Raw genomic sequence first — 26,287 nt, forward strand, 5'->3', positions numbered from 1 at the left:
AGACCAAAACCAAAAAATATAGAGTGGGACTTGGATTTGGATCAAACCCAAAAATTAAAATATTTATGTATTTAATTATATTTAAATATATTTCAAATATATGTGGCTAACCTGAGTGCGATCAACCATGAAATATGTTGATAACTTCTATATTTTCATTTAATTGGTTTCGAAACTAGATAATTGGGATAAAGCCATGATGATGATAAAATTAAGTGGGTTTCAAATCCATAGCTTCAAAATGTATGACTTTGTCAAAACTACTTTGGGGAGTCCAATGAAGATTATATAAAAGAAGTTTTGAATTTGAATAAAAATCAAAATTGATGGATTTTTTTTGTGTTATTTAAAAAAAATTAGTCATGCAACTTTACCTTTGCAACCGCTTAATTATCTTGAAGATTTATTTAATATGTTCACATTTGATTAGCTTCTGATTTTTTTTCTCAATTTTGCCTATTCTATGAGATAAGGCATCCAGTTGTTTAATGTCAACTCTTATTTTGGTGAGCAACTCCTATTTTTATACTACGTTGTCCTTTGGAGACTGGACTTCCTTTTGAGATTGGACTTTACCTAGATGTCCTTATTTTTCTTTTATAATTCAAATTTTAAAATACTCTTGTTCTATGTTTTAAAGTTTCATTTTAAGTATTTTTACCTTCTTGTTAAGTTTTGATTTTATTTGGCACTCATATTTCTTTTCTCTCATTTATAGTTTTCCAAATATAGATTTAAGTAATAAAAATAAGAGATTTTTAAGGTTAGATAAATATGGCTTTATTTGGTAAGCTTGATAATTTTTTATTCTATATCTATTATACCATTAAGAGTGTTATAAATTCAATTCACAAGTAGAGAACTATGACATTCAACTAAAGTAAGACCCTATAAACAGATAGACTTTAAAATAGGGTATCTACTAACTTTTTTTCAATTAATTGGAGTTGGCTAATCCTGGTCCGTCCTTATGTTATATCTTCCTAAGACTATTCTAAATCAAATCCAATTTGAAAACGAATTTTTCCCTTTAAGAAATATCATAGCGCTATCAAAAGTAAATTATTTTGGATTATGTATGTATATGTAATCTTAGGATTATTATCTTTATAAAAACCAATCTACTCCGTTACTCAAATATTAGAGACTTTACTTTTTATAAAATGATTCTTTTTACGTATTTTTGGAGTGCCTCAAACTAGTATTTGGAAAACATAAAGACTTTAATAATAACTAGATATATAGAGTTCATAAATAAACAAAGAGAAGAGAGGGCTTTTTCAAAAAGGAGATAAAAATAACAGGCTTGAACAAATTAAAAGTGATGCCTCTACTTGTATCTTCCTGACTACATGCTTCTCATGAATATTCATTTTTTTTCTTTTTCTTTTTTTTCACTTAAAGCTGCTATAGCCTGTACTACTCCATCTCTAACAATAACACAACACATCAGTCCATTGATAATAGATAAGAGCAAACCTGAATTTAAAAGAGGAAGAGAATGGTCTATTGCCAATACCTAAAAATGCATCTGTTATTTATTTTTATATCTATTTGTTGAATTTATGATTCTTATTTTTTAAAATCTACTCTATTTCAAGCACTAGCAGTTCCATATGGCCACTACAGGACAACAACCCAATTTCAAAATGTGGGAAAGTAGATTAGATGAGATCATGCCATTGTTAGGACGACTCTCATCAAATATTTTTAAAGGTTAAGTACCCCACCAAATATTATTAGTATGCAATTATAATAGGTGCAATTATCCGTATACCAATAACAAGACTTTGTAGTAGAAACATGAGGAAACATGCAGTCCCAATTGGTGGATTATTCAAAAGATTTGATCCCATGTGGGATTCTGATATGGGTCACTATCATTTTCCATTGGACAATGAATAATGCATGCTATAGTGAATTACCATCCGTCTTAGAAAACACGACCCGGGATCGGAATCTGGCCCATAACCGGGAACTGGTCAGCATAATTGCCCTATCTGGGTAAGTCCTGACCGGCTAAAAGATAAAATAATTTTTAAAAAAAATCTCAACAAGTTCTAAAAAGTACGTTTACAATAAAATTAAACAAAATGCATCCAAATGAGAGTAAAAAAATGGTGAAAAATATGAATGATGAAAATTAATTTGTGTTTAGGGGTATTTTAGAAATAAAAAATCATAAAAATAAGTATATGCTGCCAAAATACCTCCCAATTTTTTTCAAAACAATTGAAAACATTAAAAAACGTATTAGAAACAAACTTCTTATTTTTTGAATATATATATATATATGAAAAGTCTTCGCAACGCCTATAGGCGAAAATGAACAGTGATTTCGCTACCCTTATCACCGTCCAAAGTTCATCGCATGATCACGATTGTCTGGTAGTGTTTTATTTTTTACTTTTTTCTACAAATCAGAATGATATGAAATTTGGATCTTGTGTACATCTTAGTGAGACGCATCTAATAGAAATATATAAAAATAATAATTCACAAAAAATATTGACCAAAATACCCTCAAAACTTTTCCCCAAAATATTTTAGGGGTATTTTGATCAATTTTTTCATGTAAAATAATTTTTTGATATTTTTCGTAGATTCGTCTATTATTGATGAATGTACACTCCAAACTTCATGTCATTCCGATTTGTACAAAAAAAATTAAAAAATGAAATACTACTAGACAATCGTGACCGTACGATGAACTTTGGACAGTGATGGGGATAGGAAAAATCATTGTTCATTTTCGTCTATAAGCATTTTGTAGTATCTTCCACATATATATATATATATATATATATATATATATATATATATATATATATATATAGTCAAATTGCTACAGTGCTTTGCCCCCATCATGGACATGCCATGTCCGCATATGGATGAGCTTACGTATAGGGATCCTTTGGATCGATAATAGTGACGTCTTCACTATTCAAACTTGGGCGGTGGGTAGAAAAAGAGCCCCGGCTTAATTGGTTAGCGCTTGATGATTTGCAACCTTATATCCTAGGATCAATTTCTACCAAGGGTTGAGGCTCTCTCCCTACTGACTCACCCAAGAAAAAAAAAAAAAACTTGGGTGACAGGTCTACTCAAATTCACACTAGTTGGATCCTGAGGCAAGTCTACTCGGATTCATGTTAGTTGGATTTTGGGTAGGAAGGGGTTAGACTCAGTCAATCCCTACATTTTTTACATGGATACAGTTTTTATGAGTCCATATAGAAATAAGTCATCTCTTAAAAATCTATTTTTGGACCCAATTTTTGATGGGCTACCTATTTACATCCATCTTTAAGATGAATGTTTTATACCTCAGGGACCGTCTACATTTGCGGTCCCTACCACATGAAACAATTTTCCTTTTAATATTATGTATTGAGTGGAGCTCAGCACAAATATAGAATTTGAACTTGGGCCAATCAAATGAAACCCTAGCAGGGCTGTTAGGCCCAGCCCGTTAGCAACCCTAGTTTGGTTTTCATGACAGAATTCGAAGTTCCCCTTGAGGATTTCTTAGGGTCAATATGCAGAAAAATAAACAAGAGAAAATGGCATCAATTATATATGGGAAAAAGTGTATAGAAGGTCTCAACCTTATACTATAAGGGTAAGGTGCACCTAAAAAACCAACTAGTGAAGGCTGTTTTTAAGTTAGAAAACCCTCAAATTGATCATTCGAACCCTGAGATTCATAAACCTGGAAAAAAAAAAGGGAGGGGGGAGGAGGGGGGGAATTTCTAGTCCGAAACATAATTCATCTTCTAGTACATTATTTGAACCGTCAATATTTAAGATTTTCGAGTGTTTATAGATCTGATTGATCGTCATCATTTATGGAACTTTAAATTTCATAACTACATGCCACAATAGATTCTCATATCATCGCAAGGCTTTGCAGTATCAAAACTGCATTTTTAGCATAATTTTGAGTCACACCTTACTTAGTTGAAACTTCATACAAACCTCACCCTTATATGTGAGGCCTGACATTCGGACTTCATATTTCTCAAGGAATAAAGTATGGTAAAAAATGACAATGTGGATTATACCGTCCCATCAAATCGTTGGATGAACGCTGGTTAATGACTGCGTTTGCTGGGACTGGAAATCTAGTCAAACTTCCCATAAATATTTGGACGAAAACTACTCACTCTTCCATTCATTCATGGCTTCCCAAGAGAGATATCCCATTCTCTGCGTCTTCTTCTTCTCCTACAACTCTGTTTTTTTGTTTCTTCAAGTAAGGCAACTGAGCACGGTGGTCGAGGATTTACCACCTGGTGCCAAATTTCATTCCCCGCTTGAATTTCTCGTCCGAGGATCGGCGATTATTGGAATATCATTTAACTTTGTTATTACTGTTGTGGTGGCTGGGATGGAGAAAAATGAAGTTTACCACAGCTGAGGAGAGAAGTCTTAAGATGATGTTGAAGAGGCTTCCAGGAGTGCCGAGAGAGTTCAGGTTTCGAGAATTGAATGAGGCCACAGATGGCTTTGCAGAGACCTCGAAGCTGGGACAAGGTGGGTTCGGCATCGTTTACAAAGGGGTTTTGAGGAAAGAGAATGACATGGTAATAGCAGTGAGAAGTTCTCAAGAGAGGCCATGGAAGGGCAAGACGACTTCTTTGCGGAGCTCTCTGTCATCAATCGACTGCGCCATAAGAACCTTGTGAAGCTAGTAGGTAAATAAGCTCCCCTCCCTCTCTCACTCGTTAGCACTATTTTTTACTTAATACAGCTTTTGGACATGTAATAAGCACTTAGACATGTGTTGACACCGTTAGATACGTATTTCTAATCGTACAAACAATTTACATTTTGACACGGGCACATCTGTGAGCAATGCCTAGTTTTTTTTGGAAAAATATCATTAATTTGGTCGAAGCACCTCAAATAATTGATGAGATGGTTAAATCAATAATTTTACTAGGTTGCATTTTAAAAATTCCTTTCTTAGGCATATCTTCACGAGTACTGATTAGAACTACTCAAAACAACCCATGTTTCATTTTGTAATCCAGAACTAAGGTGGTATCTTAGTAATCTGATCCAAACTTTTTGGTTCCAGACGCACGCTGCATATGTTCTTTTATAAAGAATCTTGTTAATGAGTTTTGAACCCAGAACCAGCAAGGCAAACGTGGAACATAATTGTTAATGAATAAATACGGTCCACATTTGAAACCGGAATATGTATGGGTATTTAATAAGTCTTTTGACTTGAGCAACTTGCATGGCCAAATTATTAAAATGCCCTCACTTGTCCTGATATTGAGAGAAGAGTTTAGGTCTTTTTTTAACTATACAAGAGTACTTAAGTAAAATTATTTTTAAAAAGTATGGGCCAAGAATTTTCAGGATCAGGTCCGGATCTACCCAGATCTGGATCTAGATCCAAAAAGTATCATCAGATCCAAATCTGATCGGATCCGAAAAGTATCATCGAATCCAAATTCGATCGGATCCATAATGGATCCCAAACAATTATAGGATTCAGATCAATTCCAATTTTATATATTATAAAGTTAAGATATAATTATAAAAGGTAAAATAATTATATATTACATATATATACATTACCAAATATATAAATTATAACATATACGTATATATATAAAATAATATATTATATTATTTAAAAAAATTAGGTTGGATCCACCTCTATCTAGATCCTACCTGAATTACTATTTGGATCTAGATTTTGGATCCAAATCCGAATTTTAGGTCCAAATCTTGGATCCATACCTAGATCCGGTTAGGATCTTAAAATTCGGATTTGATTCCAAATCGAAAAAATTCTCGGCCCTACTAAAAAGTAATCACTACCATGGTAAATTAGTTTATACAACCACTTCATTGACCTAATATTTGGTGAGATTTTGAAGCACTTGCATGTCTAATACTTTGCCTCTTCCTAGGATGGTGTCGTAAAAAAGGAATGCTTCTTTTGGTTTATGTCTACATGTCAAACGGAAGCTTAGACCATCACTTGTATGGGCTGGGGACAGAGGTACATGATCCTTGCCGATGTTGCCATAGCATTGAACTACCTCCATAACCAGTATGACCACAAGGTGCTCCACCGTGACCTCAAGGCGAGCAACATCATGCTCGATTCCGACTTCAATACGCGGCTAGGGGACTTCGGCCTCGCTCGAATACTTGACCAGGAGAAACGTTCGTACATGGAGGCGAATGGCATCCGTGATACGCTTGGGTACATAGCTCCTGAGTGTTTTAGCACCGGAAAGTCCACATGCGAGTCTGATGTCTTTGCCTTCGCCTTTGGAGCTATGATCCTTGAGGTGGTGTGCGGCCGGCGGCCAAGTGACACCACTAGGGGTTTCCTTGTTGATCATGTATGGGCATTTATAGAGAAGATAGAGTCCTTGAAGTAGTCGACGCCTGACTCCAAGGGCACTACTACAGTAATGATGCATGACGATTGTTGCATCTCGGGCTTGCCTGCTCTCACACTTATCCGGCCAAGAGGCCGTAAACTGAAACTAATATTCATATCATTGCTCGCTTGGCACCCCATCCGTTTGTGCCACCATTTCGACCGCCATTTGTATCGGAAGCCGGGTCATTTGACTACCACGGCCACCTACAGGTCCTGCTCGAGTACAATTCATGTTAGCCAAGAAATCCACTGCTCACCGCCTCAAAATCAAAATTATGGGGGTTCATGCTCTGAGGATAATGTGTCATCGACTACCGCAGCCACCTACAGGTCCTGCTCGAGTGCAATTAGCCAGGAAAACCTCTGGTCACCACCTCAAAATCAAAACTCTCGAGCTTCATGCTCTTAGGATAATATGTGACGAAGCAGAGATCTTGATTTCCTATTGAATGCACAATGTAGAGAGGAGCATGGCCTCTTAATTTTCTTGCTATAACCATGATTCATCTTCCTTATCATCCCACACATATTGTAATGCACCATAACAATAATGCACAAGAACAAGCCCTAGAGAACCATATACAAAGGAGCGTGGATTTTATTTCTTTGTAACATGATTGTGGGAAAACTTAAAATTCATGTATCATTCTAAAAATATTAATGGAATAATCTAGCTATAGAAATTAGTTATATAAGGTTTCAACCTTATTTTTAGAAATAAGGTTACGATGTTATATACTATCTATTTTAGTTGGATGGTGTGAATTTAATATGTCTTTTGAGGCAATGTCTAAAATTGACCTACTTTTAATATAGTGTCAAATCTGTACCATCCAAATAATATAGATAATATAAATTACTGCAATATTACTTCTACGTTGAATGTTACATTCTTAAATAAAGTTTTTCTTTCATATATTTCCTTCTTGGTTGAGAAATTTGCATCATCAAATTTTGATTTGGCAAATTGCCTACGTCGGGCAGTAAAATTCTCTTCCACCAACCAGAAAAACACCATGCAAGTATTGATAATATAAATTTACAAACTCTCTCACAAACCCTAAAAAGACTACAGGAACTTACTCTCAAAAACGTCTCATATAAAGAAGAAAGCCAACAATATACCCATGTAAGGCCCATCTCTATCCCTATTCCTAATAGGAATCAGATGGCCTTATTGCGTATCACGTAATTTTCCTGAGCCCGAAAGATCACATACCGAAACCATTTAAAAAACATGATATCAGGAATTGGGCTTGGTCAAGACAGTAGAGGTTGGGTTTTCGTTTCAAATTTCAATGTAACCATGTCAAAATAAAATAAAAAATGAAAAAGGGAAACATGATATGAGGTAAATCCTTTATTTCCTAAAAAACTTGGCTTCACAAGTTTATCACATGGAAATGACGATGCTTATGCAAGAGCACTGTGGACTAATGCGAATGAAATAATACTCCCAAAGCTCTTAGCTAGGCTAGTACATGCCAGTGTTCTAAACAACTATTTAGGCTGCGTACTCGGCCACTGCCCGAGCCTCACTCGACCCGAGTCCAAGTAAATCCGCTTGAGTACGACCGAGTTCTTGCCAGGCTAAAACGAGTTAGAAAATAAAAAGTCCCCAAAATAAGAAAATTATGTTTAAAATAAAATTAAATAACGAACATCTCGAGGTTAAAAAAGTGAAAATTTGAAAAACTCAATTTGTGATGGGGATATTTTAGAAATGGAAAATGGTTTTCCTTTAAAAATAAATAAAGCCTCGCTTTATAACTCATCGAAAATTGCAATTCAAGCATTGGAAAACCTTTACATCGATCATCCCGGCTTGACATTATAGTTTTGAAAAGAAATTAGAATTTCAAATCTAAAAACAATGTATATTGTAACAAATTATCCAGATCATTCGTTTCTTCCTAAAAATAAGTGCTCATAGATCCACAAGATCTGAACAGTTTTTGTGTTTCAAATTTTATTATCGGGGCTGGAAATTGAATTTAGAGCCATCATAGAGATTTCCTTTGCCGGAAATACTTTCCGAAAAAGGATTTGAGGTGAACCTCTATTTTATTTTCATATAGCCTATGCCTTATATAAACTTCATCATTTAGAAATGGAAAATTGTTTCGTACGGGCTGACCGCATAACTACATATGCAATCCAAAAAGTGTAAAGCATCCATCTTAAAGATGGATGCAAGTAGATGTTCCATCTAAAAACAATGAAAACTAACAGTCCAAATGTTTTCTTACTAGAATTATTATTTCTAAGTTTCAAAATTTACTCTTTTTTTTAATATTCATGATCTCCATGTTAGAGCTTACATATCCTTAGAAATTAAGTCCCAAAATCCATCTCAAAAGTAGATTTATTGATAGGCACACATTTCTACATATGTGGGCTTGACCGCATAGAAACCAGGTCATTTAGAAATAATCCAAAAAAGAAAAAAATATATAAAAATAAGTTCATGAAAAAAAAAAACACTTTTCAATCTTTGCCAAAATGACAAAGAATATAACAAAAAAACATATTACAAATAAATTTTTTTATTTTTGGAGATTTTTTACTATTTTTTAAATTTCTTTTAGGACACCCAACTCGGAGATACTTGGCCCAAGTACTTAGAACTCGGGCCAAGTAGTCGAACACTGGTACATGCACATAGGGGATGCCAAAAAAAACAAAAGAGAAAGTACCTACACATAGGGGATGTGGGCACTTTATGACAGCCTCTTCGCAACGTCCAGGTTTCTAATCCCATGTCTCACCCACCAACACCGTGTAGATTAATTACTAAAATTTTAATATTTTTTTCTATATTGCTATATTCCCTCTATATTTAAATCTCTAAATCTTGTTGAATTAATTAACTAATAAATCCCTTAATCATGTTGAATTTTACGGGCCAAGCAGTTTACTTTGTTCCCCTTCTTTTGCACTTTAACTCCGCTTGAGTGGCACACAGTAATGAGTTAATAAGGGGTGACTATGGGCCGGGTGGCCTAGCACGTCGGTCCAGGCTGGCAAAAATAGGCCTGGGCCACAAATTGTGGCTTGAGAGGACTGGGCCGGGGCCAAGCGACAACAACCGGAGGGTAGAGCCAGACCGGGACTAGGCCAAGGCCATGATATGGGCTGGGCCACCCTGCCTTGTCCAACTCTTTGTTTCCTTTTTTCTTTTCCCCCCTTAAAAGTGCATTAGGCCCGGCCTCAACCAGGGCTTCTTCGGCCCAGTCAAGGCTGGCGGAGCTTGGGCCAGCCCTTTAGAGATCAGAGCCGGTCTAAGGCACATATCAATAGTCTTCATAGGGCACTAGGGGAAATGACAGAACATCTGAAATAATATGCAGAAAGAAATGATAGCCACCCCAAGAGATGGAACTCTAGATATTGACATGAAAGATTGGGAATACAAATTATCATTTGACCTCAAATGATATTAGGACAAGTAGAGAGGTCTTAATGTATACACAGAGGTCCCAATGTCAGTAAAAGATAGATTAATTGTAGCAATAATCATTGCAAATCTAAGTCACAAATTTTATCTCGCTTATTGCAATTTCCTCCTTACTAAAAGATAGGTGGCTACCTGTACACATCCCTGCATGTGTAGCCTGAAAACATAAACAAAACTGTTTAATTGAACCTGTACATACCCATCCACTGATTTTCTACAAAACTCTACTAGACTTGGCTGAACCAAATTCTACTAGAAATTGGGAGGACCTAGAATCCGAAGCATAGTGAAAATGGGGTGAGCCCAAGTCCAATAATTTCAGCGACGCTGCACCCATCTGGTGTACCCACCCCCCCCTGGTGTACCCACACCCCCTTGCAGGGATTAAAGAAACACAAAGAAAGGAGGAATTTCTCCTATGAACTTTAAGATCACATGTCTAGGTTCTTTTATTTGAGACAAGATATTTGACCACGTAAGGACCTTCAAGCTCATAGCCCAGTTTCCTGTAATAATTTCTTGTACCAACGCCTGATATGACAGCAATCTTTGTGGACCTATGCTCCCTGTGAGCAATCCTTTCTGCTTCTTCCATAAGGAGTGTCCCATAGCCCTGTTAGGAATAGTAAGAACGAAAATAAAACTAAATAAGTTCGAATACCAACAAAGCATGAATAAATCATGAGCAAGCACAAATTCAACAAAATTACCAATGTCCCAATTATCTTTTTTTGTGGTTAAACTATGCCGGAATCATTTGTCGGCATGTTTAGGATGTAGGGTTGTAGAGTTTTGATATATAGTCCAAGAATTGATTTTAGGTCCATCAAGGTACTGCCTATGTATTCATCCAGAAAAAAGGTACTGCTCATGTTCTCCCAACTTTACTCAAATGGTCTCATAGAGCCTGGAAGGGAGCAGTAAGGGTTTGATTAGGAGCAGTGTTTTCAAGATCCGTCCGGTGGGTCGAACAGGTCACCAACTAGTTCCGAGCAGGATGGGCAGACTCGACAAGCTGGCCCAACTGACTCAGCAAAATTAAACAAGAAAATAAATCGTAAAATCTAGTTCTTGTTGTTTAAAACTTTTAAACTAGGTTTAGGATTCTCAAATCAATCTAAAGAAAATGTTTCTATGACATTAGTCATGATTTTCAGGGTGAACTGATCTGAGTCCCGATTCCATGGGGACTCAGACCAGTCACGCACCAGCTCCAAGCTACATCAGGGATTTTTAAAACACTGGTTGGGAGTGTTGGCACAAACTATCATGTGAACGCTTGTTTCATGTAATATCGTAGAATGCACAATCTAGTGAATTCTCTTCAAGAAGGATAGTGTAAGTACGTATGATGGGTCTCACTACTAAAAATGTTGGCATACAAACTACCCTCTTATAGTATACTTATGATACTTCGAGGGTAGTGTCCACGAACACTACTTGACTATCTCATGTGCGACATAAGATAACAAAATGAACTTAAACATGGGCACATCAACAGATTATGCATCAGACAGTAGCATGACTGTCTCACTGTCCACCTCATTTGTCAGCATGGTTGCGTGGATAGATAGAATCTCTTATTATTGCATGCTATACTTCATAGATTTAGGAAAATACCTGGTGCTGCAGTTTGTCAGCATCACGCCCATGCACAGGAACTGCAGTTCCATACACGTGAAGTTCACGAACAATTGAGCATCTTCCCATCAGTTCTGGGCATGTTGTATTTGGACCACACTTACGCAACCGTAATAGACCAACTAGAATGTCCTGCATAAGCAATGATTAATACAATAAGAAATCAAATGACTAAGAATGGTAGTGTAAGTTCCTACAAGACGACGAAACAAATTAATCAAATTCCCACGTTCATTACGCGAACTATTCCAAGTCCAAAGGAAAGGGAAGCTTAAATCCATGAACTTTGAGTGAGCACTTAAAAACTCAACATCATCATCATCAGAGCCTTATCCCAACTATTTTCGATAAGGAGCAGGAAAAGAAATATCGCATTAAACATGAGGAATATCTAAAGGCTAATTCCCCAAGGATCTCAATCATCAAATGGAATAGGGATTGGTAGAGACACTATTATAAAAATGAATTTCGGAGAGTTACACGGCACTTGTAGTTTAGGCTTTGCACTGTTAGTCACCCACAGGGCCCACAACCAATGGTGGAATGAGACTTAATGGAATGTTACAGCATGGGCGTCCAAAACTTTATCCAGCCCAAGGAGATTCGGACAAGTGATTCAATCAAATCTTCAGACTATGCCAATCATTGAAGCGTCTTTCTGGCATACTCATAGAGAAGTAAACCACAATGCATATACACTGGCAAAAGAAGGCGTCCTCTAAACCAATCTGTCTCTAGAACACCCTCTCACACTTAGGTTTGTCAAGAAACCTCGTTGAATAAACCTCAATCCCTTCACTGTACCGAATGTGTAAGCTTCTCTTATTTCGAATCTGTACACACTGTCAGATTTGACAGATTCTGTTCAAATCCAATTCTGATACATAATAGAAGTAAATTTCCAAAAAAAATAATAAGAATTACGACAAGACTAAAATAGTCTACAAATTGGAGCAGCCAAACCATTTCCACAAGAGGCCAACACATAAGCTGCTGCAAGGTAATGACTCGGAAAAGTTTATGGATCAGAAAATTTGAACAAAGGAACTTATAGACAAAAGTCCATTCCCATGAGATTTATGTCTATAGGTTGTATGTCTGGAGCACCTTGCCTTTACCAACTCCTGCATACTGATGAATGATAACTGAAAAATACAACAACGCTACACAGGTTCCATTGGATTTAGGATCATTTGTTAGGAAATGGAAGAACATCACAACAAGCGTGATTTGAGTTGCCTCCCTGAATGTCACAAAGGTGGTCCCAAATTTCTGTCTCACTGGCCCTCATTCAGATACATGATATTCTGAACTAAGGTAGACAAGAGGTGAAAAGAAAGACATTCGAGTGTATCTATAGATGGGTAAACATTAACGGGCTATTCTTAGGCCTTAGGGGTATTTGCTTGTCTGAATATTGTATTATGTTTCTTTTCCATTTCAGTATATCAAAGGAGAAACAGAAAAGCAATGGGAAAATTCAGTGAAAGTGCCCTAATCAACCACAATTGTTGAATGAGGCTGCTGTTATGGAAAAATAATTTGAGAGCACTTAACTAAGATGTTAAAGAAAAAACTATACTCTTCAGCATATCTTGTTCATATTGATTGTAAGATAATTTTTCTTTAAAATTAAAATTAAATCAATATTTTAAAACTTAAGTATGCCTTAATGTTCGTAACACAATGCTAGATAGCCCTTTTTTTTTTTCTGTTCTTTTTTTTCTTTTTCTTTTTTTTGATAAGCATGCTAGACTAGCCTTAAACAATTTGAAAAGTATGGATTACCACCACGTTCATACGTAAAATGTCTTTACATTCAATTATTTACATTATTCAATTAAAACTAGTTTGAAGAAATCAGGTAATTTACGGGGCGAGTTTTTCACTAATCAAAATTCCTTGCAATATGTTTACATTGAAACACTAATTTGAATAGAAGCAAATAACAGTAATACATGGACCACCATAACATAGCACATAGAATTACTGTAGCAATTGACTAATTCTTCAGTAATAGTGTCAAGAAAATCAACTAGTATGACAGCAAACAATGAGGAAAATCAACTTATTAAATAAACTTGAGTCAAACACGTTTAATCTGGATTAATGTATTGAACATCCAAAATACTACCTGCCGTGTATCTTCATAGGAGAGAAAAGTCTCCCAACCCTCATTAGCAGCATAATCACGGCGCACAAGCTCCACTTCTTCAGGCTTTATTTTATGGTGAATATCCTAAAAGAATTTACAACGTTAGAAGGTAAATTCACAAGTGATAGCGCTTTTAAAAAAGAGAGAATCATAAGAAATATGAAACCAACCAAAAGACAACCCTACCTGTATTCCAGCTTCACGTGTCCTAACATCACGACACTTCAAGCCCAAGTCATCCATTCGAGCCAAAGCCAACTCACGAAGATTTCCTTTCTCGACTCCAGAAGTAACAAGAGGCATAGGGATATCCCTTTGAACTCGATACACACGTGTCCATGGAGGTACCATGGCTAAGAGCCTTGCAATTATGTCCACAAGTAGTTCCGGAGGATAGTTTCGGTACCTAAAAGAACAAGATGGTTTTGGGAAACTTATTCATATGAATTTACTCGAGTTACCATTTTTCAGCAAATAAAATAATATGCAAAGTAAGGAGGATAATCATTACCTGCCAGTTTTCCAAAGCTCATAAAGCCCAGTTCCACGAATTACTAGTGTGGGATAGATTTTAAGACCATCAGCCCTAAATGAGGGGCTTTCAAAGAACTCCCGAAAACTTTCCAGATCTCTCTCAACACCAACATTAGGTAGATCAGGCATCATGTGCGCAACAACCTACATATAAACCTGAATGACATGAAGGAAATTTATAAAACCACCTACCAGCTCGAAGACATGAACAAAATTTATAAAGCAACAAACCAACTCAATGTCCACACAGTGCAGCATTACAACTTTCTCAGTAATTATATGTGAAGGCCCCAAGCAGCTTAAAATGTCCATTGACATATTTATGACCACACTGATGTAAAGACCTCCTTACTACTTGCATCATAGATCAGAAGACCTATCAACATTTAAAGACCTCCTTACACTCTTACTACTTGCATCATGGATCAAAAGACCTATCCACATTTAAAATGAGTAATGTAATAATCCTAATTGCATTACAAATCAAACATTGTAGATTTCAAGAGGTAATCAGCCCAATAAACACCAAACTAAAAGCAGTGTGTCACTTGAATACACTGGTTAGCAAATTGACAGTTGGAAATGGATTCTTGAAGACAGCTACAGATATCCAGGCTAAAATAGATAAAAAGCAAAGTTCAGATATTATAAGACAGGGACTCCCTTTGAGCTGCACATTAGCAACAGGCGACCTATACACTCTTGGCATGATCCAAACACAAGAACCATTATAAGATGTTTCGCTGTTCACTCCCTAATCAAATGCAGTACATGGAACAAAATGTGGAATCTAGGAGAAATTGCAATTATTGCCTCCAGAAGCATCAAAAAATTCAACCTACCCAAAAAAAAAGAAAATGACACAATTGTATAGCAAGTAATGTGGAATCTGCTAATCACTTACTTTTGATTGGTAAATCGTGATGCATGACATTAGATCGCTCTTTAGGTTCTACCCACAAAATTTGATTTTAACATTGGTAAACTTCCTTGGAAGTGTCCATTATGCTGATGAAACTTCTTTGAAAGTGTCAACCATTTCATTGGGGAAGCACTGCCACATTTTCTTTAGAAGTGACAGACGTAAACATGCAAAACCAATATTCCTCAAGGGAAGCATTGAGATGAATTTTTCAATAATTTTTTAATTAGGAAATCTCATATTATTTATCATTTATATTTTCATGTTTTCCACAAAATATTTGTATCACAGTTTTTGGGTTTCTGTGCCAGACACCTTCAACATGGTCAATGTTAATGTAAGACAACATATACAGTGTGCTGATTGAAGTATTGTGCAAGCCTACCTTTCAAACATATCGAACACCATGAGCTAGCAGCGCTCGCCTTGCATATCTATTATCTAGGCAAATTAAGTCACAGCAACAATCACTAGCTCTATAGGAGGATACATTGGAGCTGAAGACCTTTGGAGTGTGAAGGGATATTGAGAATAGGTACTACACCTACAAAATTGACAAGTCGATAAAAAACAGAGGGTGAGCAAAGGTCAAGGGAAAAAAGTCGATGCCCCGCAAAGTCCTTGAAGCATCATAGTGAGATGGATGAGGTTTGCAGGAGAGGGGTTATCCACCATCCTTGAAAAGAAGAATCATTTGCATGCATGGGAGGAATCCTATTCATTTTGATCTAACCAAAAAATTGGGTTTTGTTAGTTGTCCACAGTCAGGCTTTTGGAGGAGCGTCTGGAATAGTTAATTTACCTAAACATTGAGAATAGTGAACCAAAACACATTCCCATCACAGATTATTTTAACATTTCCAATGAAAACATAAAAGTGAGGTTTTGAGCATAAAACCACACAATGCATCAAATGATCGGCCCAATCCAACTTCCTTCATCTGATCAAGGCCATTTACAAAGCCAATAGTGGTGATGTCAGCAAGAGTAGTCGACAACAAAGCACATATCAAATGCAAAGCAAAAGCTTGCGTTGCTTTAACTTTTTTTTTTTTTTGCGGGGGGGGCGTTAACTGAATTTCGTTCACTGCAAAACTTGCTGTATCTTTCCTTTACATCATTGAAACCATGCACAGTTGACTCTATTCACATGAACTCTAGCCAAAGTTGACCGAAGTTTGGACATTCCTCCAAGCACCAGAGCATCTGCTTCAACATTGGGTTACTTCCAACTGTGGATGAATGTTACCTGTATTCTCAGACAAAGCGTTGATTTCTTCATAAACTGTAATGGATATGCCATGGGCACGCTGCCTGACCTTTACTCAATAACTGCTTTCAGCCATCTCTGTTTTATGCTTTGCAAGCCATATATAGAAGGGACCATGTTTGATCCTCATTTGCATTAACATATGTAACATTCCTGAGTACACCATCAGAAGTTTGCCTCACTGGTCCCTCAAGATACACCTACTCCTGAAGGACCAGCTGCTACCATTAGATGTTTCATCAAAGTTCCAACTTTACTGATCCTACAGGAAGAGGGGCCTTTTTAACGGGATGTGCATCCCTTACTGCTCATGCTGTAGTAATGACCTTCATATAATTCTCAAACTCTGATGTGGAGTATCCCCAAAATTCTTTCTGCAGTCTGCCCATGTTGTAACTGTTGCTTTAACTTGTGCCTTAACTCTTTCAAACCCGCTGCTCCTATCATTGAAACATCTGCTGTTTCACTCCAGCCAAATCAGCCAAAGCCGCAGGTACTGTCATTCTCCACAGAAGTATTCTTCCCTTCGGCAATGGAAGATTAAACCATCAGTTCAACAGTTCCTCTACTGATGATGGTTGAACCAGAACAAATCCAAACAAATTTAAGACAAAAGCCCAATCTGCCATGCAATTGGGCAGAGTAGAAACAAATTATTGAGTACTCAATGGTAAGCACCCTTTTACAGACAGCCATCCACATGAAGGTTTGGATTTTGGGAGGACAGGAATGGACCATACCTCTCAAGCCCAGAAGCTTTGCTCAGTTGACTTAGTTAGGAGGCAATACAGGGACTTGGTTGCGAACTCTTCTTTGCTGTCCAGTTTCCTATGAGTTCATCATGCGTCATCCCTTTTTGGATAAAAGAAAACTTATTGTAGGTCTTGTACAGGATTCAAGGAAAGGCTCTGATGATGATGAGGCCTAGCCAGGGGTCCCATTGAAAAAACTACAGTACGTGGATTACGCAATTGTATATGTGAGCCTAAAGAAGATCAATCAGATAATCTGTGGCTGTTCTTAAGAAATTACATGGAGACATCAGGTTTTTCTGAATGTTTGTGGAGACATCAGGTTGCCGCTAGGGAATAAGACGGAGGACCACAATTGGAAGCCACAATTTAGGAGAAATATGAGGAGGGGGAAATGGGGCATTGACTAACTTGTAGGGAGAATTATAGACCTTTCCACTACCAGTAGAGGTGAAGACAGATTGGTATGGTGGCCTCAAAGAAAAGGAAATTTTACTGTGAAATCCTTCTACAGGAGGCTAACATGCTCAAAAGCTATTATAGCTCTCCCACAAATAATCTAGGGAATCCCTGGACGACAGAAAATTCAACTATTTGGCTGGCTTATAATCCTGGATAAGGACTTAACAATCAATCACGTCATGGGCAAAGGCATTCCAGTTCCAAATAGGTGCACGATGTGTAGATGAGATGCTGAGACCAGCCCCCGTCTATTCCTTCATTGCAAGATGGATATTTATATATGGTAAATATAATCTGTATGTGAATGCGCAATACCAGAATCAGTAGAAGATATGTATTGAAAATGGTTCTTCCTTGTCATCCCTAAGAGGAGTTTAATGTTGTGGCGATTATGTCTCTTGGATGTGCCTTGGTTGATTTGGTTAGAAACAAATAACAATATTATCAGGAGAAAAGCCCACGGAAAGACTTGGTAAAAGCCTTCTATCATGGTCGCTAGTTCATACGGAGTACTAGGGACAATCAGCATCAAATTTAGATGGCCCATGGAGAGATACTGCATGGACCAAAACTGCAACTGAAGCTCAGTCCGCAAGACGGACTCTACCAGCTGAAGGCAAACCAAACTTGAACTTCAATGGCACCTTTAGGTGCAGTTTCATGCTCCCTGGGGTGGGGGATGTGGTTCTAACCACATGGAAGTATACTAATAACATATTCGAGGCCAGCATATAGTTCTTACTTCATTCAAACAAGGCCAAAGTATGATTGACACTAAAAGAACATAAATTCTTCACTCTTCACACAATTGCTCGGGTTATTAGAACAGCTGAATGTCCATGCCACTTGGCCAGTACTTTGGAAGAGAGGGCGTGAAGGACCACCAAGTTAGAAGTTACATTTTCACATGTGAGGAGAGAGGCTATTCAAATAGCAGATTCTCTCACTCAAGAACGTGCAACAAGAAAATCACACAGCATAGGACATACAAATATACTGGCATAGGATAGTAAATTTTGTGAGAGTGGCATAGGATAACAATTTTGGCACGAGTATGCGTTTGGAGATGGGAAAGTTCTCCCCTAGTTTTTGAGCTTCAATTTTGCAAACAGAGTATACTTGTAATGCCGCATAAGCTCTATTTAAAGCATAAATTTTCTTAAAAGACATAGATTCAATAAGACATCGCAAACAACATAAGTTTGAATGGGGATGTGTATCAAACGTATGAATAGTGAGGTAATAACATGGTGGGCTGAGTGCTTTTTGCATTGGAGAAGTGTCCATTAGAAGTAAGCAAGTTGTTGCACCCAGTAAATAATGGTTCTTGATGGTCCTGTCCTCTTCAATTTTCTATACAATTAATGTATAGTACTATTTGTTTTTCAAGTAGAAATACTATTAATGAGTAAAAGAGAAAACATGGTACAATTACTAAGTAAAAAAAAGTCGTTATACAGTAATAACTATACATTCAAACCAATGTTCAAAAAAAGGTATTCGGGGCCCTAGGAGGTTTGGGTGCCTGGCCGCCTAGGCGGGCGCCAAGGGACAGGGTGCCCTCACCAAAATCAACCCCCCGCCCCCCCACCCCACCCCACCCCACCCCAACCCAACCCAAACTATTAAAGAATTAAGTCACTAAGACACTAACTATTACTTTACAAGAAGACTTAAATGAACAACTGAATGTATAAGACATTTTAAGACTTTAGTTTCACTTTCACATAAGACTTAACCCATTAAGATATCACATAATCAATTATTTATCAAATAAACTAAAACAAAAAAATAAAATATCAAAATAAGACAAATTGTACAAAAAAGGAATCAATTATTCATAAAAGAATTTCTCTCAAAAAAAAGTATTCATAAAAGAATACAATATATGGTCAATTTCATCGTCCAAGTGAGAAAAAAATCAATAAGTCACCAAAAAAATTAATCTTTTAACTACAAACATGTAATATTTCATAAAAGAAAGCACATGATTCATAACATAATATGTTGTAGCAAAATAAAATCAAAACCCTCTTTCAAATATGATAATACTTTAAAAATATCAAAATCAAATCGATGTAGGTGCAAATCTTGTCTATTGGGTCGCTAAAATTTCTCAAAATCAACTATTGGAAGCTCCAAATCCACCCACGAACTATTGCTTTCGTTTTAGGAAGAAATCGAAAAAATAAAAACTTTATCGATCTTTCGATAAATCACCAAAGAGTGGTTTTTGAGGGGTTTTTCTCACCCTAAAGGACACGGATTTTCTATTGGGGGTTTAGAACACCCCCTAAAACCCTTTTCCCCCGTTTTAGGGGAAAAAAATTACATTTTTTACCCTCACCCGAGGGTTTTTTTCTGCCGCTCGCAAGTTGTCATGGGCGGTGACTAGGCAGGCACCCACACAATAGCGCCTAGGCGGCGCCTTGCCTGCCTAGTTGGGTGACCAAAAGCAAAACGCATAATGCCCCCACCCAAACTGCACCTAGGCTTTTTAAAAAAAAATTCGCCTAGGCAATCGGGCAGGCGAATTTTAGAACATTGATTCAAACACAATGAAGTACAAAGCATGGTCGTTCTAGACAATAGATTCATCAAATGTGGTTCTAGGAAAATACACCTGGCTAAATGGACTTCTAACGAAAACTTAGGTAACTAGAAAAGCCACAGCAGAATCAAGTAAGGTAAAACACAAAGGTAATGAAAGGTAGACACCTTAAAACCAGCATCCTTGGCCAAGCAAAAGCAATCTGCTACTGCTGCAACAGTGTGCCCACGATTTGTGTCTCGAGCGACATCCTCGTATGTGCTTTGAACTCCAATCTCAAGTCGCGTACAACCATACGATAGCATTTGGCGCAAATGAGGTCCAAGACAATAGTCAGGACGCCTAATAAATTCAGTATTCACAAAGAAAAATACAAATAATTTTTCTGATTAGTAAAAGCAAAATGTATGCATAAATAGAAGAGATCAACCACATGTTTTTCCTTAGCAGAATTACTTACGTTTCAATAGTCATTCCTATGCATTTTGTTGTACTATGCTCTGAATAGCATACCGCCTCCTCCACATTGCTTGAGGTGTGCCCTGATAGAGCATCATGGAGATTCCGAATAAAATAATCCCGATAATCAGCCGGCAGTGACATAAAAGTGCCTCCCATCAATATAAATTCGACCTGCAAAACAGATTTTCTAGCAATTTACTTTTCTACTATAAGTAAGAGCACATATGAGAGAGAGAGAGAGAGAGAGAGAGAGAGAGTCAGGCTACTTTCTTTGATCGAGGTAAAAATGCAAGTGGGGTACATCAGAATAAAAAAGAAAATGGCTATAGTCTTTTCAATTGCAAAAGCAAATGTAGGAAAGGGCTGGGGTCGTGGTGGTAGCACCCCCACAACCTAGTCACCATGTTGTGGTTTCCATTCCAACCACTAACATCATCACCCACTAACACCTTCAAAAAGCTAACTCCTCATCTATTTGAAAAAAAAGGGTAGGGGCCTCCCTTCCGCACCGAATTATCCAAAAACAATTGGAAAGCAAATGTTTAAAAAAATGCAACGAACCTTGTCAACATTGTGCCCCAGTCTCTTAAGCTGATCTATTCGGCTCCTAGCCTGAACATATGGATTGTATCTGAAAAGTAAGCCAAAAGGCCATGAATGGACATCTCTTATGCAATAAAATAAAATGAGAACATCCCTAAATCAAATTTATGAAGAAGCAAACAGACTCAAACCAAAACAGGATATTAGAATCAGAAGCAATGTGACCAGGGCTTTCGAAGTTGAAACATAACCAAACATAATCAACCGTACATGAAAAGAAACCTTTCTGAACCCATTCAGACCATGAAACAAGTAGAGACCAAGCAAATAAAAAATAACTAAAGAAAAACACAATGAGCACAACAATTCAAAATTATGCACATTCAAACCCAGATGGACCATCAGAAAGTATAAATAAATAAAAGAAAATACAACCAACATGCAAAATCAAATATAATTTGAAAGTACTCATTAGCCAACCCAATTAGATCAAGGGAGAGAAATACATACATATAAAAAAAGGCAAAGTAGTAGCACAAAATAATGCTAAGAGAAAAACAAATAATGTGTAATGTAATATAAAAGTTCAGGGAATTACTATCCATGTCCATTTCTTTTGCTATTCCAGTTTCTCGCCCAGTAGGTTGCAATACTGCCCAAACAGAGTCCCAAAACTCCAACTCAAATCCAATAAATACAAATAAATAAAACACACATAATGACCATCATCATCCAAGCCTTATCCCAATGATTTGAGGTTGACTACATTAACTATCAAGGGATAGTACCCTCGACAAAAACTCACCATATCTTTTCCCACTACTTCTATCTATGTCCTTTGGGCCTTCTTCCTTTTCCCTTTAGAGCCCTTGAACTAAACTGCACCACCTAACCGGTATTGTAGTACGCCCACACTGCACATTTCTCTCATCTTATCTCCTATTGAAGCCACACCTAAATTCTATTCATTATAAATTCTATCCGTTTTTGTCTTGCCACTCAACATTCTCGTCTAGTTACGCACTCATACCAACGATAACACAAAAAAAAGAATAAAAAAATCCCAATTATCATATCTAACTTGCATAACCCCAAATCAGTGAAAATAATATCAATGCATCATTTTTCCAATTCCCACCCAAATTTATGGACCGAAAATAAAATTAAATAAAAAATCACAAAAAATAATAGCTCACCACCATACCTAACCATAATTGAAAATGATAACAACAGCAACAATAATAATTCAACCACTATTTAGCCCAAAAAAGAAAAAAAATAAAAAATTCTCAACCATTCTATGGCTCGTACCTTGCCCTAATTGCCCTCATACTCGTCGGCTCATACCCAGTATACGACTGTGTACTGTACTCAAAATCCGAGTCCGGCCCTCCAGGACAGTACACACAAATATTCCCAGTGGTTGCGATATGAGGGCACCTGTGCGGCTTCGACATGACCGCCACCACGGCAATCCCGGATGCCGTCCTCACCGGCTTTGCCCGCAGCTTCGGCAGAACATTGTCCCTCTCTGATTCCGGCAAAGCAGCAATCATCTCCACCAGTTTGGGGGCTCGAGAAAGGCCATAGCGCCGGCATGCAGTGGCCTTGAGGGCATTGAGATCGACATCGAGGCCCTGCCGGCTGGCGTCGACCATGGCGCCCACGATCTCGGCGATGGCCCGCACCCGGGCCTCCTCGTCAGTGAGGCCCCGGCTTATAACGCCGCCCTTGCCAGGGGCGGGAGGCTTGCGGTGGGGTGGCGGTGGCGCGAGTTCGATGGTGGCCATGGCTCAAGCTCTGGGTTCTGGTTAGGGTTTCTGTAGCAGTTTCTGCCACCAGGTGAGTGTTTCGATTACGTGGTGCACTCTCTTTGCTCTTCGGAATTTTCATCAAGCGCGCAGTTTGCATAAAACTATAAGGGATTGTCCTTGTGAACTATTGTTCGCAAAATCGCCCCATCTAATTGCTAACCGTCCAGTTAGTTCGGTCGGCCTATTTATTTATTTTATTTTTTCAATTAACGCAATTAGAGTGATTAATGGGTATTTAAAAAAAATCAAAAATATTTAAAAATTTTGATTTTCAATGTATTTTTAAATATTATTTGGATTATGACAAACAGTCATTAATGCTCATTTTTATATTTTTCCATCTTTTTTAGAAATTTTAAAAATTAGTATTTGAAAAATATAAAACGGGTTAAAATCCATTTTTTCTTTCATTTTCAACTTCATTTGAATGTGTTTTGTTTTAATCATTATTTATATGTTTTTCATATTTTATTATATTTTTTTTGTATTATTTTTCAATACTCTTTTGACCACTCGGGATTTGCCCGATTAGAGTGGTTGAATCGGCCAGTTTATCGGTGAGGCCGGTTAAACTGCTCCAGGCCCATATCCGGTTAACCATTCCGGTTGGATTTTATGAACATTGTTGTAGACAAATGAGACCATTTACCTTTGCTACAAGGTGGTCCAATTACTTATAAGTTACAACCATCCAATGTGAAGTTTAATGGTTTGGATGTATCATAAAATTCGAAAAAAATCCTTGCAGCTCCAAATCTTCTTAAAAGATCGAGAACCACTTATATAATTATAAAATTTTAAAAGGAAAAAGTTTATATAAAGATGTTATCTTATAATCCGTCAAAAATCCACCAGAAAAGGTAGTTTTAATGTTGAAAAACCCTTTGATTGATCATCTCGACATCGATATGTAAGACTATGAAAGTCTAAAAAATAGTGCATTTTACTGCATATTATCTACACCATCCATTTTCAAGATTTTCATATGTTTTTTTTTTAAGATTTTCATATGTTTATATATGTACTTGATTTTAACCATTTTAAAAATTTAAAATTTTATAATTATATATAAAAATAGATGTTGAGATAATCCTAATAATATTTTACATCCAAATTGTAATACCACGATAAAATTTGAATGTGCACCTTACCTCTACACCTACCGATGCATTCGTATGCAAACACCTAGATGGATTTGGGATATTTAATACATCCCAAGTTACGGAATATATTTTTCTTTATAACACAATTTCATGACGATAGTGCATATCTTATGATCAACAAAAATAAATAAAGCAAGTAATAAAAAATATATATAAGAAAAATTATTTAAGGACCTAGTTTCTACGAGGCCAAGCCCGCATATGTAGAAATGTGGGCTTTTTAATAAGTCTATTTTTTAGATGGATTTTAAGATTTAATTTTTAAAGATATATAATCTCTAACATGGAGATCGTGAATATGAAAAAATAAATAAAATTTAAAAACTATAAATAATAATTCTAGTAATAAAACATTTGGACAGTTAGTTTCCATTGTTTTTAGATGGAATACCTACTTACATCCATTTTTAAGATGGATGCTTTACACTTTATGGATCGCATGTGTAGAAATGCGGTCCACTTGCATGAAACAATTTTCCTTTATTTAAATAGCGTAATAGTTATTGGAATTAGAGGGGAAAAAAAAAGTTCATATGAAGTAGCTACCTTAAAATGTAGAATTGAAATATGCACTTCAAAAATCTATCAAAAAATGTTATTTCATATTGAAAAACACTTTAATTGATCATCTCGACATCGAGATGTATGAATATAAAAAAATAAAAAAAAATTTGAATCCGAGAAATAGTACATCTTGCAACATATTATCTAGACCGTCCATTTTCAATATTTTCACGTTTATATATCTATTTGATTTTAACCATTTTTAGAGTTTAAAATTTTAGAATTAGATATGAAAATAGATTTACAGATAATCATAATAAATTTTTACATCAAAATGATATGTTATGATAAAATTTGGAGGTGCGTCTATTGTTTAAAGTTTGCAACCTTGTACAAACCACACCCATTAAAACATAGCCTTAAAATTTTCATATTTTAAGTCAAGGTCTCTTCTTTTTTACATGATATTCTATTCTCGACATATCCCTAGTTCAGCACTTGATGCGTTATTTTTTTGTGCAGCTCATGTCTAGATAGGTGGTGGTAGGTGGAATAAAAGATGACCCAAAAGTTGGGCCAAACTAAAATTTTTAGCAAAAAATAAAACCCGTTAGTTAATTTGGTACTTCAAGTATTGAACCGACTTATAGCCAAAAGAATAAGCTAGAAGTCCGTTTAGTGTTGTGGCATCGAAGAGTGCTAAACCAACTTCTGGCAAAAAAGGATAGCCTAGAAGTTTGTTAACACTTCAAGTACCAATCTACAAGATAGGAAATAATTTATATAAGTGCTAGGCTCTAAACAATAAAATTAGGGTGTACCTCAAAAATTTAACTAGAAGATGTTGTTTTGATGCCCAAATATCCTCAAATTGATCATCTCGACCTCAAGATGTGTGGGCATGAGAAAACAATAGCTCTCAAGTTTTGGAAGTAGTGCATTTTGTAATGCATTTTTGGACAGACAAATTTTAAAGTTTTAAAATTTTCATAGATCTATTCGATCTACACTATTTTTGAAGCTTTGAATTTTATAATTAGAAACACAAATATATTTTAAGGCTATCATAAAGATTTTTCAGTATTGAAACCACATCTCTTGACACTATTTAAAGATGTGATTTATTTTGATTGTTTAGAACCTCGGCTTTATACAAACAACGCCCAATAAAATAACCCCAAAGTTAGTCATCTTTTGAAGTGCCAACATGAGTTTTGGGATACAGAGAGAACTTGTGAGTCAGTTTGAGACACCAAAAAATAATAACTCAAAAGCCGGTTCGACACTTCACGTTTTAGTCCTCAAATGAATTAAAATAATGTAATGAAGTGCTGAAATGAGCATATTTCATGAACAAACCTGATGAAAATAAAAAAGAACCAGTGTAAAGTAAGATAAGATATATAGCATATTTACATAAGCTTCCCAAAAATTTTAAATAACTGATTTACTTTATTTTTCTTTCTTTATATATATATATATATATATATATATATATATATATATATATATATATATATATTTGCGTATCTATGTTTTATGGTGTTCAAAATTTTACAATATCCATGTCTAGGGTATATTCTTGGCCAAAGAGCGGACAAGGATGCACAGTAATCCCTTCCTTATCTCTATTCCAAAG

The 26,287-nt window shown here is 36.4% G+C and overlaps 1 protein-coding gene and 1 pseudogene across 3 annotated transcripts; one reads left to right on the plus strand and one right to left on the minus strand.

The window, feature by feature from the left end:
- The first annotated feature begins 3,798 nt into the window (after window positions 1-3,798).
- On the plus strand, window positions 3,799-7,095 carry LOC148781838 (putative L-type lectin-domain containing receptor kinase S.5; annotated as a pseudogene).
- A 2,806-nt stretch (window positions 7,096-9,901) lies between these two features.
- Window positions 9,902-23,142, minus strand: ELO3 (radical SAM domain-containing protein / GCN5-related N-acetyltransferase (GNAT) family protein). 3 transcript variants are annotated; one of them, XR_016057057.1, is made up of 9 exons: window positions 22,479-23,142; window positions 21,186-21,255; window positions 20,623-20,795; window positions 20,330-20,504; window positions 14,183-14,361; window positions 13,858-14,077; window positions 13,651-13,755; window positions 11,496-11,648; window positions 9,902-10,488 (listed from the first exon to the last, which is right to left on the minus strand). XR_016057057.1 is itself a non-coding variant. In XM_006852106.4 (9 exons), the coding sequence occupies exons 1-9, from the start codon at window positions 22,721-22,723 to the stop codon at window positions 10,315-10,317; spliced, it is 1,482 nt and encodes a 493-aa protein (XP_006852168.2). In that variant the 5' UTR covers window positions 22,724-22,811; the 3' UTR covers window positions 9,902-10,314. The 3 variants fall into 3 exon arrangements, 2 of the variants coding, with proteins under 2 accessions (XP_006852168.2, XP_088725094.1); XM_006852106.4 differs by having other exon boundaries at window positions 14,183-14,349; window positions 22,479-22,811; XM_088868968.1 differs by having other exon boundaries at window positions 22,479-22,648.
- Between the last annotated feature and the right edge of the window lie 3,145 nt (window positions 23,143-26,287).

Source organism: Amborella trichopoda, chromosome 6, assembly GCF_054954075.1.
Source record: "Amborella trichopoda isolate Santa Cruz 75 chromosome 6, AtrichopodaSantaCruz75HAP2 v2.0, whole genome shotgun sequence".
Classification (NCBI taxonomy): domain Eukaryota; kingdom Viridiplantae; phylum Streptophyta; class Magnoliopsida; order Amborellales; family Amborellaceae; genus Amborella; species Amborella trichopoda.

Coding starts and splice junctions, on each gene's coding strand:
- ELO3 (XM_006852106.4), bottom strand. CDS start 22,723: ATGATTGCTGCTTTGCCGGAATCAGAGAGGGACAATGTTCTGCCGAAG. Junction 20,796..21,185: donor TGGGGCACAATGTTGACAAG/GTTCGTTGCATT, acceptor TCTGTTTTGCAG/GTCGAATTTATATTGATGGG. Junction 13,756..13,857: donor CACGTGAAGCTGGAATACAG/GTAGGGTTGTCT, acceptor AAATTCTTTTAG/GATATTCACCATAAAATAAA.